Source organism: Salvelinus fontinalis, chromosome 7 (genome assembly GCF_029448725.1).
Source record: "Salvelinus fontinalis isolate EN_2023a chromosome 7, ASM2944872v1, whole genome shotgun sequence".
NCBI classification, from domain to species: Eukaryota; Metazoa; Chordata; class Actinopteri; order Salmoniformes; family Salmonidae; genus Salvelinus; species Salvelinus fontinalis.
Genome location: NC_074671.1, coordinates 16,251,222 through 16,269,367, shown reverse-complemented (window position 1 = coordinate 16,269,367; position 18,146 = coordinate 16,251,222). Strand labels below are relative to the sequence as shown.

The 18,146-nt window shown below is 44.6% G+C and overlaps 1 protein-coding gene across 3 annotated transcripts in view; it reads left to right on the top strand.

Moving 5' to 3' along the window:
* LOC129859082 (activated CDC42 kinase 1-like) overlaps positions 1-10,464 on the top strand; it is a 17,480-nt gene extending 7,016 nt beyond the window's left edge. For all 3 annotated transcript variants that reach the window (XM_055928443.1, XM_055928441.1, XM_055928440.1), the window contains exons 9-19: positions 794-920; positions 1,714-1,860; positions 2,202-2,296; positions 2,547-2,741; positions 3,018-3,109; positions 3,202-3,246; positions 3,369-3,598; positions 3,667-3,867; positions 7,418-8,125; positions 8,401-8,496; positions 8,980-10,464. In XM_055928443.1, coding sequence (XP_055784418.1) covers positions 794-920; positions 1,714-1,860; positions 2,202-2,296; positions 2,547-2,741; positions 3,018-3,109; positions 3,202-3,246; positions 3,369-3,598; positions 3,667-3,867; positions 7,418-8,125; positions 8,401-8,496; positions 8,980-9,099 — 2,056 coding nt within the window. In that variant the 3' untranslated portion in view covers positions 9,100-10,464. The remainder of the gene's footprint in view (positions 1-793; positions 921-1,713; positions 1,861-2,201; positions 2,297-2,546; positions 2,742-3,017; positions 3,110-3,201; positions 3,247-3,368; positions 3,599-3,666; positions 3,868-7,417; positions 8,126-8,400; positions 8,497-8,979) is intronic.
* Positions 10,465-18,146: the final 7,682 nt, after the last annotated feature.

Genomic DNA, 18,146 nt, shown 5'->3' with positions numbered 1-18,146 from the left:
TCTATTTCTCTCTGTCTATTAATTCAATTCAATTTCAATTCAATTGACTTTATTGACATGTCAAGTTCGTTATTACTTACATTGTCAAAGTATACATATCGAAAATAAAAATCAAATATATATGTATATATATACAAAATATATATATATATATTTATATATAAATAAATGGTGGGACCAACAGCAATAATAACAGTAGTAGTGGACATGGGATTAGCATTAACAACAACTACAACAACCATATTAATCAGAACAACAATAAATTAAAGCAACAGTAGTAGACCAGTGTCAACATGACTTGAGAAGACATATGACCTGGTATGAAAGACAAAACAAAACTAAGCTAAATGGGAAATATTATCAACATTACTTTGCATTTTTCACTGGCTGTCCCTCAGGTTGTGGCAGGAGGACACATATTTGGCTGCCAAAACTGCACATTTTGGCTTTTCACCCAATAAATATTTGATTTTTTCTTCATCTTTTATAGTTTCAAATTCTTTGTATTGAGTTATAATTTTGGGAAAGAAATATGCTCTTAGGTCTGAGTATTTGTCACAGTGTAGTAGGAAATGCACCTCTGTCTCTACCTCTCCTCTGGAGCAGAGTGAGCACAGCCTGTCCTCTCTGGGCAGCCAGGTTTGTCTGTGACGACCGGTCTCTATAGCCAGACGGTGCTCACTGAGTCTATCACTGAGTCTATCACTCTCTCTCTCTGTCTCTCTGTAAATCTCTCTCTCTCTGCCTCTCTCTCTTTCTCTCTCTCTCTCTTTCTCTTTTTCTCTCTCTCTAGGTGCGCTCCAGAGTCATTGAGGAGCAGAAGTTTCTCTCATGCTTCAGACACCTGGATGTTTGGAGTCACTCTGTGGGAGATGTTTACACACGGACAGGAGCCATGGCTAGGACTCAATGGCAGCCAGGTACGAACACACAGACACACACACTCACACAGACACACCCTCACACAGACACACACCCTCACACAGACACACTCACACAGACACGCACTCACACAGACACACACTCACAGGCAATATGTGTTTGACGGTAGTGCTTGAAAAGTGTGTGTGTGTTTCTGTGTGTGTGTTTCTGTGTGTGTCTGTGTGTGTGTGTGTGTGTCTGTGTGTGTTTCTGTGTGTGTGTCTCTGTGTGTGTGTTTCTGTGTGTGTGTTTCTGTGTGTGTGTGTGTCTCTGTGTGTGTGTCTGTGTATGTGTTTCTGTGTGTGTGTGTGTCTGTGTGTGTGTGTCTGTGTGTGTTTCTGTGTGTGTGTGTCTGTGTGTGTGTGTGTGTGTGTATGTGTGTGTGTGTGTGTGTGTGTGTGTGTGTGTGTGTGTGTGTGTGTGTCTGTGTGTGTTTCTGTGTGTGTGTCTCTGTGTGTGTGTTTCTGTGTCTGTGTGTGTGTGTGTGTGTGTCTGTGTGTGTGTCTCTGTGTGTGTGTTTCTGTGTGTGTGTTTCTGTGTGTGTGTGTGTCTGTGTGTGTGTGTCTGTGTGTGTGTTTCTGTGTGTGTGTGTGTCTGTGTGTGTGTTTCTGTGTGTGTGTGTGTCTGTGTGTGTGTGTCTGTGTGTGTTTCTGTGTGTGTGTGTCTGTGTGTGTGTGTGTGTGTGTGTGTATGTGTGTGTGTGTCTGTGTGTGTTTCTGTGTGTGTGTTTCTGTGTGTGTGTCTGTGTGTGTGTTTCTGTGTGTGTGTCTGTGTGTGTGTGTCTGTGTGCAGATTCTCCATAAGGTGGATGTGGAGGGGGAGAGGCTGGTGAAGCCAGAAGACTGTCCCCAGGATGTTTACAACATGATGCTGCAGACCTGGAGCCCTCAGCCTGATGACAGACCAACATTCACCGCCCTCAGAGACTTTCTATTGGAGGTAGACACACATTCATGGTTCACCAAGTGTCCAGCAGAGGGCACTGTAGCTACATGAGTGATTGCAAGACCAAAGCTAATAATGATTGTGTGTGTGTGTGTGTGTGTGTGTGTGTGTGTGTGTGGTGTGTGTGCATGCGTGCTTGCGTGCGTGCGTGCGTGCGTGTGTGTGTGTGTGTGTGTGCGTGTGGTGTGTGTGCGTGTGGTGTGCGTGCGTGCGTGCGTGTGTGTGCGTGTGGTGTGTGTGCGTGCGTGCGTGCGTGTGCGTGTGGTGTGCGTGCGTGTGGTGTGTGTGCGTGCGTGCGTGCGTGTGGTGTGTGTGCGTGTGGTGTGTGTATATAGACCATGCCTACAGACATGAAAGCGCTGCAGGACTTTGAGGAACCGGACAAACTCCAGATCATCATTAATGACATCATCACCATCATCGAGGGCAGGTCAGTGGGTGGGTGGGTGTGTGTGTGTGTGTGTGGGTGGGTGGATGTGTGGGTGGGTGGGTGGATGTGTGTGTGGGTGGGTGTGTGTGTGTGTGGGTGGGTGGGTGGGTGGGTGGGTGCGTGTGGGTGGGTGGGTGAGTGGGGGAGGGCAGAATGATTCCTGTTTCTGAAAGTCAGATAGCTATGTAGAACAGACATCCTTCTCTGTAATGTGGAAGAGGGAATCATACCAGTGTCTCTGTGTCTCCAGAGCAGAACTCTATTGGTGGAGAGGTCAGAACAGAAGGACGTTACGTGTGGGACAGTTTCCTCGCCACGTGGTCACGTCGGTCAGCGGCCTGTCGGCCCAAGACATCAGCAGACCCCTCACACACTCCTTCATTCACACTGGACACGGAGACACTGACCCACACAGGAGTTGGGGGCACGCTGACCGCATAGACAGGTACACACACACACACACACACACACACACACACACACACACACACACACACATACACACACACACATTCCTGGCTGTTACCTGCAAGTACAGTGCCTGACCACTGGAGTGCAGCAGAGCCCTGTCAGTAGTGCTCTTGTTCTTCAGATGTCAGGGCCAATGGAACCAATTGGAAAAGAACCCAAAGATCAAAATGCATGTCATGTAAGTTTTATAAAGACAATTTGAAGTACTGTGTTTACGCTGCACTACATCCCTGGCCTCTACCCCCCTCAGCTTGTACTTGGGAAACCCCATGGACCCCCCTGATGTTATGGGAATGGATCCTTCCACTGCCCGGCCCACCAAACTACCCAACCGCACCAGGAGTGAGTAGGCTACACACACACATTTATTCTCTCCTTACAGTGTCTTCCTACCTCATTCCTAAACTCTCCGTCTTTCTCTTTCTGTCCATCAGAGCAGCCTCCCCCTCGTCCTCCCCAGCCTGCTGTCTTGATCCAGCGTAAGTCTGTCTCCCACGCCGAAGGTTTATGTTCCTGTCTATGTTGAGCTGACTATGACTCTCTGATGATAATGATGATGTTGTGTGTGCGTGCGTGTGCGTGTGTGTGTGTGTGTGTGTAGAGCCGTTCTATGACTCTGTGTTAGATGATGATGATGAATATGAAGGTGCTTCGTCGGGGCTGAAAAAACTGGGTGTGGCTATGGGCCTTAAACTCCGCCCGTGGGAGGGGCCAGGTGTAAGGTCAGCCAAAAGCGAGGTCTCGCTCATCGACTTCACCGATGACAGCTTTAGCTCGGCCACGCCCTCCCCTCTAACTGAGACATGCCTACCTGACCAGGACACACTCAAGGTACGTACACACACACACACACACACTCTGTGGGCAAAATAACAGTCTTCTCCTCTTTCTCTCTCCAGGACCTTCCTTCCATCCTAGACTGGCCCCTCCCTCTTCCTGCCTATGACGAGGTTGCCACTGAGGCTGAGGGCCAATTGGCAGACATGGAGGTTAGATCTATCACTGGGTTGGCTGAGGGGATTTTGGCTCCGCCCAGCACTGATGCAGAGTGGAGGGGCTTAACACAGTCAGCTGATCTGTTCCAGGAGCTGCAGAGAGAGGTACGGCACACACACACACACACACCACAAATTTCTCATTTGAGTTTGGAGTTTTAACGTACAGTTGAATTCGGAAGTTTACATACACCTTCGACAAATCCATTTAAACTCAGTTTTTCACAATTCCTGACATTTAATCCTCGTAAAGATTCCCTGTCTTTACGAGGACAACAGTAGCAGTAGCAGTAACAGTAGCACTATAGCCAAAAAAAGTCTCAGAAATTCAACAACACGAGGCTAATACAAAGTGTCTTAATAAAATGCATCTGGGTTTCCTCAACCATCACAGTCAGCAGCCACTTCAATAGAAATTAGCACACAATTTAACTCAAAACATTTCCAAACCCCTTAGGTCAGTTAGGATCACCACTTTATTTTAAGAATGTGAAATGTTATAATAATAGTAGAGGGAATGATTTATTTCAGCTTTTATTTCTACACGCACACACACACACACACACACACACATTCATGGTTCACCAAGTGTGTATCAAGCAATGCTAGAACAGTTAGCCCCAAATTAGCATGGTCACGAAAGTCAGAAACGCAATAAAATGAATCGCTTACCTTTGATAATCTTCAGATGTTTGCACTCACGAGACTCCCAGTTACACAATAAATGTTATTTTTGTTCGATAAATATTACTTTTATAACAAAAAAACGCCATTTGGGTTGCGCGTTATGTTCAGAAAACCAAAGCTTCGTTCCGTTCAACGAAAATTCCAAAAAGTATCCGTAATGTTCGTAAAAACATGTCAAATGTTTTTTATAATCAATCCTCAGGTTGTTTTTAACAAACATAATCGATAATATTTCAACCGGACCGTAACCTATTCAATAAAAGAGAGAAAGAAAATGGAGAGCTACCCCTCTCGCTCGCAGGAACTAATCAAAGGACACCTGACTACTTTTGAAAAATCTCGCTCATTTTTCAAACTAAAAGCCTGAAACTATGTCTAAAGCCTGGTCACAGCCTGAGGAAGCCATTGGAAAAGGAATATGGTTGATACCCCTTTAAATGGAAGAAGGACGGGCAAGGAAACACAGATTAAAAACATTTAAAAAACACTTCCGAGTTAGATTTCCTCAGGTGTTCACCTGCAGAATCAGTTTTGTTATACTCACAGACAATATTTGAACAGTTTTGGAAACTTTTGAGTGTTTTCTATCCTAATCTGTAAATTATATGCATATTCTACGATATGGACCTGAGAAATAGTCTGTTTACCTTGGGAACGTTATTTTAAAAATAATAATAATAATCTGACCCCTAGCATCAAGAGCTTAACTTGCTGACTGATGTCTTGAGATGTTGCTTCAATATATCCACATCATTTTCCTGCCTCATGATGCCATCTATTTTGTGAAGTGCACCAGTCCCTCCTGCAGCAATGCACCCCCACAACATGATGCTTCCACCTCCGTGCTTCACGGTTGGGATGGTGTTCTTCGGCTTGCAAGACTCCCCCTTTTTCCTCCAAACATAACAATGGTCATTATGGCCAAACAGTTCTATTTTTGTTTCATCAGACCAGAGGGCATTTCTCCAAAAAGTAGCTTTGTCCGCATGTGCAGTTGCAAACCGCACATGCTCCCAAGGATGAACCAGACTTGTGGAGGTCTACAATTTTTTTTCTGAGGTCTTGGTTGATTTCTTTTGTTTTCCCATGATGTCAAGCAAAGAGGCACTGAGTTTGAAGGTAGGCCTTGAAATACATCCACAGGTGCGTCTCCAATTGACTGAAATTATGTCAATTAGCCTATCAGAAGCTTCTAAAGCCATGACATCATTTTCGGGAATTTTACAATCTGTTAAAAGGCACAGTCAACTTAGTGTATGTAAACTTCTGACCCACTGGAATTGTGATACAGTGAATTATAAGTTAAATAATCTGCCTGTAAACAATTGTTGGAAAGATTACTTGTGTCATGCACGAAGTAGATGTCCTAACCGACTTGTCAAAACTATAGTTTGTTTAAACTTCTTATGGCTGCAATCCCGTTAACGGGATGATATGACAACAGCCAGTGAAAGTGCAGGGCGCCAAATTCAAACAACAGAAATCTCATAATTAAAATTCCTCAAACATACATGTGTCTTATATCATTTTAAAGGTAATCTTGTTGTTAATCCCACCAAAGTGTCCGATTTCAAGTTGGCTTTTCAGCGAAAGCACCACAAACGATTATGTTAGGTCAACGCAAAATCACAGACAAACACAGTCATTTTTCCAGCCAAAGACAGGAGTCACAAAAATCAGAAATAGAGATAAAATGAATCACTAACCTTTGATGATCTTCATCAGATGACACTCATAGGACTTCATGTTACACAATACATATATGTTTTGTTCGATAAAATTAATATTTATATCCAAAAACCTCAGTTTACATTGGCGCCATGTTCAGAAATGCCTCCAAAATATCCAGAGAAATTACAGAGAGCCACGTCAAATAACATAAATACTCATCATAAACTTTGATGAAAGATACATGTTTTACATAGAATTAAAAATACACTTGTTCTTAATGCAACCGCTGTGTCAGATTTCAAAAAGCTTTACGTCAAAAGAACAATATTCAATAATCTGAGAACAGCGTTCAGCCACGAAAGCAAGCCATACAGTTACCCGCCAAATTGTGCAGTCAACAAAACTCATAAAAAGCATTATAAATCTTCACTTATCTTCGCTGATCTTCGTCGGAATGCACTCCCAGGACTCCCACTTCCACAAGAAATGTTTGTTTTGTTCGGTAATGTCCATCATTTATGTCCAAATAGCTATTTTTGTTAGCGTAAACAAATCCAACGTCAACTAAAAGCAGATCCGCGCGTTCACTAAAAGCAGACGAAATGTCAAAAAGTTCCGTAACAGTCAGTAGAAACATGTCAAACGATGTATTGAATCAATCTTTAGAATGTTTTTAACATAAATCTTGAATAACGTTCCAACCGGAGAATTACATTGACTTCAGATGTGCGATGGAACAGAGCTCCCTCTCATGTGAACGCGCATGGTCAGAGCATAGTCAGGTCATGATAGACCTGACTAATTCCTGTCTCCTTCAGCCCCACTTCACAGTAGAGGCATCAGACAAGGTTCTACAGACTGTTGACATCTAGTGGAAGCCGTAGGAAATGCAAACTCATCCATATCTCACTGTGTATTCAATAGTGTCTTGGTTGAAAATCGACCAACCTCAGAATTCCCACTTCCTGTTTGGATTTTTTCTCAGGTTTTTGCCTTCCATATGAGTTCTGTTATACTCACAGACATCATTCAAACAGTTTTAGAAACTTCAGAGTGTTTTCTATCCAATACGAATAATACTATGCATATATTAGCAACTGGGACTGAGGAGCAGGCAGTTTACTATGGGCACCTCTGGGCACCTTTCATCCAAGCTACTCAATACTGCCCCTGCAGCCATAAGAAGTTAACAAGAGATTTGTGGAGTGGTTGAAAACAAGTTTTAATGAGATCAACATAAGTGTATGTAAACTTCCGACTTCAACTGTAGATTTTTTCTCTTCCTGCTGACCTGCAGGTGATGGTGAAACTGCGTGTTCCCATGACAGCCGGCCGCTCCCTCCCCTCCTCCCCCCTCCCCCTCTCCCTGGCCCCCCCGGCCCCTCACAGACAGATCTACCTTCCTCCCCCCTCCTCCTCTTCTTCCTATGAGGACAGACCCATGCTACCTCCACGCTCCCCCATCCCACCCCTCCGCTCCTCCAAACACATTTCCCTAGGTGAGAGGGATGACACGCCCCCTCAGATCCCTCCCAGAGACCACGCCTTTTCTCAACCCTCCTCACGCTCCGCCTCCCCCCTTCCTTTAGTTCCTCCCCTCTCTGTCTCCCCTCTCTCCTCCTCCCCCCTTTGTCTCCCCCCCCCTCCCCTCTCCGTCTCCCCTCGTCAGAGGACAGGGCTGTATGGTGTTGTTGGTCCTCTCGGCTCTCTAGTCTCCTCCTCCCCCTCTTCCTCTCCTCCCTCCTCCCTCTATTCCTCCAGGCTCACTGCTGCCCCTCCTCCCAGCGCTTCATTGGATCCCCTTATTGACAGCTCTCAGAGTTCTGAACGCCCCGCCTACCTGGAGAGATATGGAGCTGCCAAAATGGCCACTGTCCGACCCATGATGAAACAGCAACCAGGCGGGGGTGGGGCAAGGCCTAACACCTCTTTCAACAACAACAACCACAGGACTCAACATTTAACTACAGCTCCCAGCAGGCAACGGGAGAACAGCCTCATTCAGGTTAGAGATGTTCAGAACAAGCAGTGTAGAATGTGGCTGCATTCAAGTGCTCTTTGTGTTTACCTGCTTATCTTGTCAGAAATACATTTAAATGCTTTTTGAAGTCGCAAGACTTCGGGAACCTAATGAGATCCTAAAACTGTGTGTGTGTGTGTGTGTGTGTGTGTGTGTGTGTGTGTGTGTGTGTGTGTGTGTGTGTGTGTGTGTGTGTGTGTGTGTGTGTGTGTGTGTGTGTGTGTGTGTGTGTGTGTGTGTGTGTGTGTGTGTGCGTGTAGGTGCAGGGGGCAGTGCATGGTGTGACAGCAGAGGAGTGTGAAGTGGCTCTGGAGACTCACAGCTGGAACATCCCTCAGGCAATATGCCAACTAAAGGTACACACATACAGACACACACACACACACACACACACTCTCTCTCTAAGATCTCTCTCTAAGATCTATCTCTAACATCTCTCTCTCTCTCTAAGATCTCTCTCTAACATCTCTCTCTCTCTCTAAGATCTCTCTAACATCTCTCTCTCTAACATCTCTCTCTTTTTAAGATCTCTCTCTCTAACATCTCTCTTTCTAACACCTCTCTTTTTTATGATCTCTCTCTCTAACATCTCTCTCTTTTTAAGATCTCTCTCTCTAACATATCTCTCTCTGTCTCTCTCTTTTTAAGATCTCTCTGACATCTCTCTCTTTTTAAGATCTCTCTCTCTAACATCTCTCTCTCTAACATCTCTCTTTTTAAGTACTCTCTCTAACATCTCTCTCTCTAACATCTCTCTCTCTAACATCTCTCTCTCTAACATCTCTCTCTCTAACATCTCTCTTTTTAAGTACTCTAACATCTCTCTCTCTCTGTTATAGGTAGAACAGTTGTTTCGCCTGGGTCTGCGTTCTAGATCAGAGTGCCAGGTGGTTCTAGAGCGTTGCCAGTGGAACCTAGAACAGGCAAGCATCCTGCTCTGGACTCTTATGGGAAAGTAGGCTGAGACAGACTCCAGAACTACTGACCTTTAACCCCACAGACCTAAACCTACAGACAGGAAACCACAGGCATTCCCCTATAATTACAGACATTTAACCCTACAGACCTAAACCTACAGACAGGAAACTACCGACATTACCCTATAATTACAGACCTTTAACCACAGACCTAAACCTACAAACTGGAAACTACAGACACTTCCCTGTAATTACAGACATTTAACCCTACAGACATAAACCTACAGACAGAAAGCTACAGACATTTTCCTATAATTGCAGACATTTAACCACAGACCTAAACCTAAAGACCGGAAACTACAGACATGTCCCTATAATTACAGACATTTAACCCTACAGACCTAAACCTACAAACTTGAAACTTCCATCACTTCCCTATAATTACATACCTTTAACCACTGACCTAAACCTACAGACAGGCAACTACAGTCATCTTCCTTATAATTACAGACCTTTAACCACAGACCTAAACCTACAGACCAGCCCAGCTGTGTACTAGAGAACTCTGACAATCAGGTGAAGCTAGTAACATTAGCTGACTGAGGGCGTGCCATAGAAATATACTTCATAGAACAGACATGGCTGAGTCCTACGAAGGGAAACACTGGACAAGCACACGACTGCATGCTCAGTAGTTAAGTTATTATATAGTTATATTATTTAGTTATTAATCATATATATATATATCATTGTTAGTATTACACAGTCGCTCACAGGGTCAAATATGAAGTCTGAATATTTATTGTTTGGATGTCTAGGGATTATTTATGTTGCTGTAATGACTTCATGCGTGTGTGTGTGTGTTTGTGTGTGTGTGTGTGTGTGTAAATACCTGCTGTAAATGCTGCTGATTGTACTGGTGATGATCTGCTGTGATCAGGGATATTAACCACATTCTGCTGTACCGGTAGCACTTTACATGACTTCAACACTGAGTCCACATGTAGTGTCCTGCACGGACGTAACGTGTCATTGTAAAGTAGGATGATGTTGTTGTATTGTAGATAATGTACTATTGTAATGTTAATATTACATGTGTGTGTGTGTGTGTCTGTGTGTGTGTGTGTGTGTGTGTGTGTGTGTGTGTGTGTGTGTGTGTGTGTGTGTGTGTGTGTGTGTGTGTGTGTGTGTGTGTGTGTGTGTGTGTGTGTGTGTGTGTGTGTGTGTGCTTGCATGGGTGTGAGAGTGTGTGTGTGTGTGTGTGTGTGTGCGTGTGCGTGCGTGCTGGCTCTTGCTGGTAGTGCTATAAACTGATGGTAGTAATATTGGCTGGAGGACAACAGATCTGTAATATAACACGTCTGATATTTTGTAATAAACTGATTTTTGGATCAACTCTGGATTATATTTTGGTTTCCTGCTTGTTTCCTGCAGGACAACACACAGAATAACAAACAATCAACAAGACAATAGAGAAAGGGGGATGATGAGAGAGAGAGAACAAAGAAAAGGGTAAGAGAGAGAAAGAGAAGAGAAACAGTATGAGTTCGAGAGAGATTGAAGGAAAGAGAAAAAGGAGAAAGTGACTCATCCTTGAACTGGACAGAAATCGATGGGATCAAGTGGAGGGGAAAATGTCTTCCTGAGGAAGGGAAGGAGAGAGGTTAGAGAAGAGAGGGGGGAAGGGGAGAGGTTAGAGTAGAGAGGGGGGAGGTTAGAGAAGAGAGGGGGGAAGGAGATAGGTTAGAGAAGAGAGTAAGAGGAGATGTCAGGGAGGAGGGAATAAGGGGGAGAGGTTAGAGAAGAGAGGGGGAAGGAGAGAGGTTAGAGAAGAAAGGGGGGAAGGGGAGAAGTTAGAGAAGAGAGGGGGGAAGGGGAAAGGTTAGTGAAGAGAGGGGGAAGGAGTGAGGTTAGAGAAGAGAGGGGGGAAGGGGAGAGGTTAGAGAAGAGAGGGAGAGAGGTTAGAGAAGAGAGGGGGGAAGGAGAAAGGTTAGAGAAGAGAGGGGGAAGGGGAGAGGAGAGAGGGGGGAAGCAGAGAGGTTAGAGAAGAGAGGGGGGAAGGAGAGAGGTTAGAGAAGAGAGGGGGGAAGGAGAGAGGGGGGAAGGGGAGAGGAGAGGGGGGAAGCAGAGAGGTTAGAGAAGAGAGGGGGGAAGGAGAGAGGTTAGAGAAGAGAGGGGGGAAGGGGAGAGGTTAGAGAAGAGAGGGGGGGAGGTTAGAGAAGAGAGGGGGGAAGGAGATAGGTTAGAGAAGAGAGTAAGAGGAGATGTCAGGGAGGAGGAAAGAAGGGGGAGAGGTTAGAGAAGAGATGGGGAAGGAGAGAGGTTAGAGAACAGAGAGGGGGGAAGGGGAGAGGTTAGAGAAGAGAGGGGGGAAGGAGAGAGGTTAGAGAAGAGAGGGGGGAAGGGGAGAGGTTAGAGAAGAGAGGGGGGAAGGAGAGAGGTTAGAGAGGTTAGAGAAGAGAGGGGGGAAGGGGAGAGGTTAGAGAATAGAGGGGGGAAGGGGAGAGGTTAGAGAAGAGAGGGGGGGGGGTTAGAGAAGAGAGGGGGGAAGGAGAGAGGTTAGAGAAGAGAGGGGGGAAGGGGGAGGAGAGAGGGGGGAAGCAGAGAGGTTAGAGAAGAGAGTGGGGAAGGAGAGAGGTTAGAGAAGAGAGGGGGGAAGGAGAGAGGTTAGAGAAGAGAGGAAGAGGAGATGTCAGGGAGGAGGGAAGAAAGGGGAGAGGGAGGAAGAGGAGGACTAGAAGTGAGGAGTGGAGGAGGGAAAAAGGGGGAGAGGGAGGAAGGCTTAATGGGGCTGGGTTTACCTCTACAGTTCTTGAAACCATCACAAACACCACCCGCATACAGACACCACACACACACACCACCCACACACACCAAATGAGCGATGAATAGCAGGTAAGATAGAAATGGTGAAGTATTAATCGTTCTTAGTATATCTACTGCTGTACATATCATTCTTAATATATATACTGCTGTACATATCATTCTTAGTATATCTACTGCTGTACATATCATTCTTAGTATATCTACTGCTGTACATATCATTCTTAATATATATACTGCTGTACATATCATTCTTAATATATATACTGCTGTACATATCATTCTTAGTATATCTACTGCTGTACATATCATTCTTAGTATATCTACTGTACTGCTGTACATATCATTCTTAGTATATCTACTGTACAGCTGTACATATCATTCTTAGTATATATACTGTACTGCTGTACATATCATTCTTGGTATATCTACTGCTGTACATATCGTTCTTAGTATATCTAGGGTACTGCTGTACATATCATTCTTGGTATATCTACTGCTGTACATATCATTCTTAGTATATCTAGGGTACTGCTGTACATATCATTAGTATATCTACTGTACTGCTGTACATATCATTCTTAGTATATCTACTGCTGTACATATCATTCTTAGTATATCTGCTGTACTGCTGTACGTATCATTCTTTGTATATCTACTGCTGTACTTATCATTCTTAGTATATCTACTGCTGTACATATCATTCATATCATTCTTAGTAAGTACAGATAGTAACGTTAGTATAAATCCCCCCGCACAGTCCCCGCAGCCGGACAACTTTCTTATGGCTTCTGGAGGGAAATGCTGTAGGAATACTCAACTGGTGTCGCTCATTCAGCCGACAGAAACTTTCAACCGGTTTTCCCCATTAAGTAGCAAGTCGGAGTCTGAGGCCGAGTTTTCTCTTGTCTCTACTCCTCCCGTTACGGGGTCTGAGACGCCGAAGGCTCCCACCATTAGCTCTGACAAATTGAAAACCCTAGTCATTGGCGACTCCATTACCCGCAGTATTAGACTTAAAACGAATCACCCAGCGATCATACACTGTTTACCAGGGGGCAGGGCTACTGACGTTAAGGCTAATCTGAAGATGGTGCTGGCTAAAGCTAAAACTGGTGAGTGTAGAGAGTATAGAGATATTGTTATCCACGTCAGCACCAACGATGTTAGGATGAAACAGTCAGAGGTCACCAAGCGCAACATAGCTTCAGCGTGTAAATCAGCTAGAAAGATGTGTCGGCATCGAGTAATTGTCTCTGGCCCCCTCCCAGTTAGGCGGAGTGACGAGCTCTACAGCAGAGTCTCACAACTCAATCGCTGGTTGAAAACTGTTTTCTGCCCCTCCCAAAAGATAGAATTTGTAGATAATTGGCCCTCTTTCTGGGACTCACCCACAAACAGGACCAAGCCTGACCTGCTGAGGAGTGACGGACTCCATCCTAGCTGGAGGGGTCCTCTCATCTTATCTACCAACATAGACAGGGCTCTAACTCCTCTAGCTCCACAATGAAATAGGGTGCAGGCCAGGCAGCAGGCTGTTAGCCAACCTGCCAGCTTAGTGGAGTCTGCCACTAGCATAGTCAGTGTAGTCACTGACTATGCTGTGGTCCCGTGTGGCTCAGTTGGTAGAGCATGGTGCTTGCAACGCCAGGGTTGTGGGTTCAATTCCCACGGGGGGACCAGGGTTCAATTCCCACGGGGGGACCAGGATGAATATGTATGAACTTTCCAATTTGTAAGTCGCTCTGGATAAGAGCGTCTGCTAAATAATGTAAATGTAGTCAGCTCAGCTGAGACTGTGTCTGTGCCTCGACCTAGGTTGGGCAAAACTAAACATGGCGGTGTTCGCCTTAGCAATCTCATTAGGATAAAGACTTCCTCCATTCCTGCCATTATTGAAATAGATCATGATACCTCACATCTCAAAATAGGGTTACTTAATGTTAGATCCCTCACTTCAAAGGCAGTTATAGTCAATGAACTGATCATAATCTTGATGTGATTGGCCTGACTGAAACATGGCTTAATCCTTATGAATTTACTGTGTTAAATGAGGCCTCACCTCCTGGTTACACTAGTGACCATATCCCGCAAAGGTGGAGGTGTTGCTAACATTTACGATAGCAAATTTCAATTTACAAAAAAAAATGCCGGTTTTGTCTTTTGAGCTTCTAGTCATGAAATGTATGCAGCCTACTCGATCACTTTTTATAGCTACTGTTTACAGGCCTCCTGGGCCATATACAGCGTTCCTCTCTGAGTTCCCTGAATTCCTATCGGACCTTGTAGTCATAGCAGATCATATTCTAATTTTTGGTGATTTTAATATTCATATGGAGAAGTCCACAGAACCACTCCAAAAGGCTTTCGGAGCCATCATCGACTCAGTGGGTTTTGTCCAACATGTCTCTGGACCTACTCACTGCCACAGTCATACTCTGGACCTAGTTTTGTCCCATGGAATAAATGTTGTAGATCTTAATATTTTTCCTCATAATCCTGGACTATCGGACCACCATTTTATTACATTTGCAATCGCAACAAATAATCTGCTCAGACCCCAACCAAGGAGCATCAAAAGTTGTGCTATAAATTCTCAGACAACACAAAAATTCCTTGATGCCCTTCCAGACTCCTTCTGCCTACCCAAGGACGTCAGCGGACAAAAATCAGTTAACCACCTAACTGAGGAACTCAATTTAACCTTGTGCAATACCCTAGATGCAGTTGCACCCCTAAAAACGAAAACCATTTGTCATAAGAAACTAGCTCCCTGGTATACAGAAAATACCCGAGCTCTGAAGCAAGCTTCCAGAAAATTGGAACGGAAATGGCGCCACACCAAACTGGAAGTCTTCCGACTAGCTTGGAAAGACAGTACCGTGCAGTATCGAAGAGCCCTCACTGCTGCTCGATCATCCTACTTTTCCAACTTAATTGAGGAAAATAAGAACAATCCAAAATTTATTTTTGATACTGTTGCAAAGCTAACTAAAAAGCAGCATTCCCCAAGAGAGGATGGCTTTCACTTCAGCAGTAATAAATTCATGAACTTCTTTGAGGAAAAGATCATGATCATTAGAAAGCAAATTACGGACTCCTCTTTAAATCTGCGTATTCCTCCAGGGCTTAGCTGTCCTGGATCTGCACAGCTCTGCCAGGGCCTGGGATCGGGAGAGACACTTAAGTGTTTTAGTACTATATCTCTTGACACAATGATGAAAATAATCATGGCCTCTAAACCTTCAAGCTGCATACTGGATCCTATTCCAACTAAACTACTGAAAGAGCTGCTTCATGTGCTTGGCCCTCCTATGTTGAACATAATAAACGGCTCTCTATCCACCGGATGTGTACCAAACTCACTAAAAGTGGCAGTAATAAAGCCTCTCTTGAAAAAGCCAAACCTTGACCCGGAAAATATAAAAAACTATCGGCCTATGTCGAATCTTCCATTCCTCTCAAAGATTTTAGAAAAAGCTGTTGCGCAGCAACTCACTGCCTTCCTGAAAACAAACAATGTATACGAAATATTTCAGTCTGGTTTTAGACCCCATCATAGCACTGAGACTGCACTTGTGAAGGTGGTAAATGACCTTTTAATGGCATCAGACCGAGCCTCTGCATCTGTCCTCGTGCTACTAGGCCTTAGTGCTGCCTTTGACACCATCGATCACCACATTCTTTTGGAGAGACTGGAAACCCAAATTGGTCTACACGGACAAGTTCTGGCCTGGTTTAGATCTTATCTGTCGGAAAGATATCAGTTTGTCTCTGTGAATGGTTTGTCCTCTGACAAATCAACTGTACATTTCGGTGTTCCTCAAGGTTCCGTTTTAGGACCACCATTGTTTTCACTATATATTTTACCTCTTGGGGATGTTATTCTAAAACATAATGTTAACTTTCACTGCTATGCGGATGACACACCGCTGTACATTTCAATGAAACATGGTGAAGCCCCAAAATTGCCCTCGCTAGAAGCCTGTGTTTCAGACATAAGGAAGTGGATGGTTGAAAACTTTCTACTTTTAAACTCGGACAAAACAGAGATGCTTGTTATAGGTCCCAAGAAACAAAGAGATCTTCTGTTAAATCTGACAATTAATCTTGATGGTTGTAAAGTCGTCTCAAATAAATCTGTGAAGGACCTCGGCGTTACTCTTGACCCTGATCTCTCTTTTGACGAACATATCAAGACTGTTTCAAGGACAGCTTTTTTCCATCTATGTAACATTGCAAAAATCAGAAATTTTCTGTCCAAAAATTATGCAGACAAATTAATCCATGCATTTGTTACTTCTAGGTTAGACTACTGCAATGCTCTACTTTCCGGCTACCCGGATAAAGCACTAAATAAACTTCAGTTAGTGCTAAATACGGCTGCTAGAATCCTGACTAGAACCAAGAAATTTGATCATATTACTCCATTGCTAGCTTCCCTACACTGGCTTCCTGTTAAGGCAAGGGCTGATTTCAAGGTTTTACTGTTAACCTATAAAGCGTTACATGGGCTTGCTCCTACCTATCTTTCTGAGTTGGTCCTGCCGTACATACCTACACGTACGCTACGGTCACAAGACGCAGGCCTCCTAATTGTCCCTAGAATTTCTAAGCAAACAGCTGGAGGCAGGGCTTTCTCCTATAGATCTCCATTTTTATGGAACGGTCTGCCTACCCATGTGAGAGACGTAGACTCGGTCTCAACCTTTAAGTCTTTACTGAAGACTTATCTCTTCAGTAAGTCATATGATTGAGTGTAGTCTGGCCCAGGAGTGTGAAGGTGAACGGAAAGGCTCTGGAGCAACGATTATATCCTTCCTGTTTTTCCCTGTCCGGGGGTATCATCGGGTGGGGCCACAGTGTCTCCTGACCCCTCCTGTCTCAGCCTCCAGTATTTATGCTGCAGTAGTTTATGTGTCGGGGGGCTAGGGTCAGTTGGTTATATCTGGAGTACTTCTCCTGTCTTATCCAGTGTCCTGTGTGAATTGAAGTATGCTCTCTCTAATTCTCTCCTTCTCTCTTTCTTTCTCTCTCTCGGAGAACCTGAGCCCTAGGACCATACGCCAGGACTACCGGGCATGATGACTCCTTGCTGTCCCCAGTCCACCTGGCCTTGCTGCTGTTCCAGTTTCAACTGTACTGCCTGCGGTTATGGAACCCCTACCTGTCCCAGACCTGCTGCTTTCAACTCTTAATGATCGGCTATGAAAAGCCAACTGACATTTATTCCTGATTATTATTTGACCATGCTTGTCACTTATGAACATTTTGAACATCTTGGCCATGTTCTGTTATAATCTCCACCCGGCACAGCCAGAAGAGGACTGGCCACCCCTCATAGCCTGGTTCCTCTCTAGGTTTCTTCCTAGGTTTTGGCCTTTCTAGGGAGTTTTTCCTAGCCACCGTGCTTCTACACCTGCATTGCTTGCTGTTTGGGGTTTTAGGCTGGGTTTCTGTACAGCACTTCGAGATATTAGCTGATGTACGAAGGGCTATATAAAATAAACTTGATTTGATTTGATAGTGTATATACTGTACTGGTGTACATATCATTCTTAATATATCTACTGCTGTACATATCATTCTTAGTATATCTAGGATACTGCTGTACATATCATTCTTGGTATATCTACTGCTGTACATATCATTCTTAGTATATCTACTGCTGTACATATCATTCTTAGTAATATCTACTGTAGTGCTGTTGTAACGGATGTGAAATGGCTAGCTAGTTAGCGGGTACGCGCTAGTAGCATTTCAATCAGTTACGTCACTTGCTCTGAGACTTAAGTAGTGTTGCCCCTTGCTTTGCAAGGGCCTCGGCCTTTGTGGAGCGATGGGTAACGACCGTGCTTCGTGGGCTACCGTTGTTGATGTGTGCAGAGGGTCCCTGGTTCGCGCCCGTGTCGGGGCGAGGGGACGGTTTAAAATTATACTGTTACATTGGTGCCGTGACCCGGATCACTGGTTGCTGCGGAAAAGGAGGAGGTTGAAAGGGGGGTGAGTGTAACGGATGTGAAATGGCTAGCTAGTTAGCGGGTACGCGCTAGTAGCATTTCAATCAGTTACGTCACTTGCTCTGAGACTTAAGTAGTGTTGCCCCTTGCTTTGCAAGGGCCGTGGCTTTTGTGGAGCGATGGGTAACGCTGCTTCGTGGGTGACTGTTGTCGATGTGTGCAGAGGGTCCCTGGTTCGCGCCCGTGTCGGGGCGAGGGGACGGTTTAAAGTTATACTGTTACACTGTACATATCATTCTTAGTATA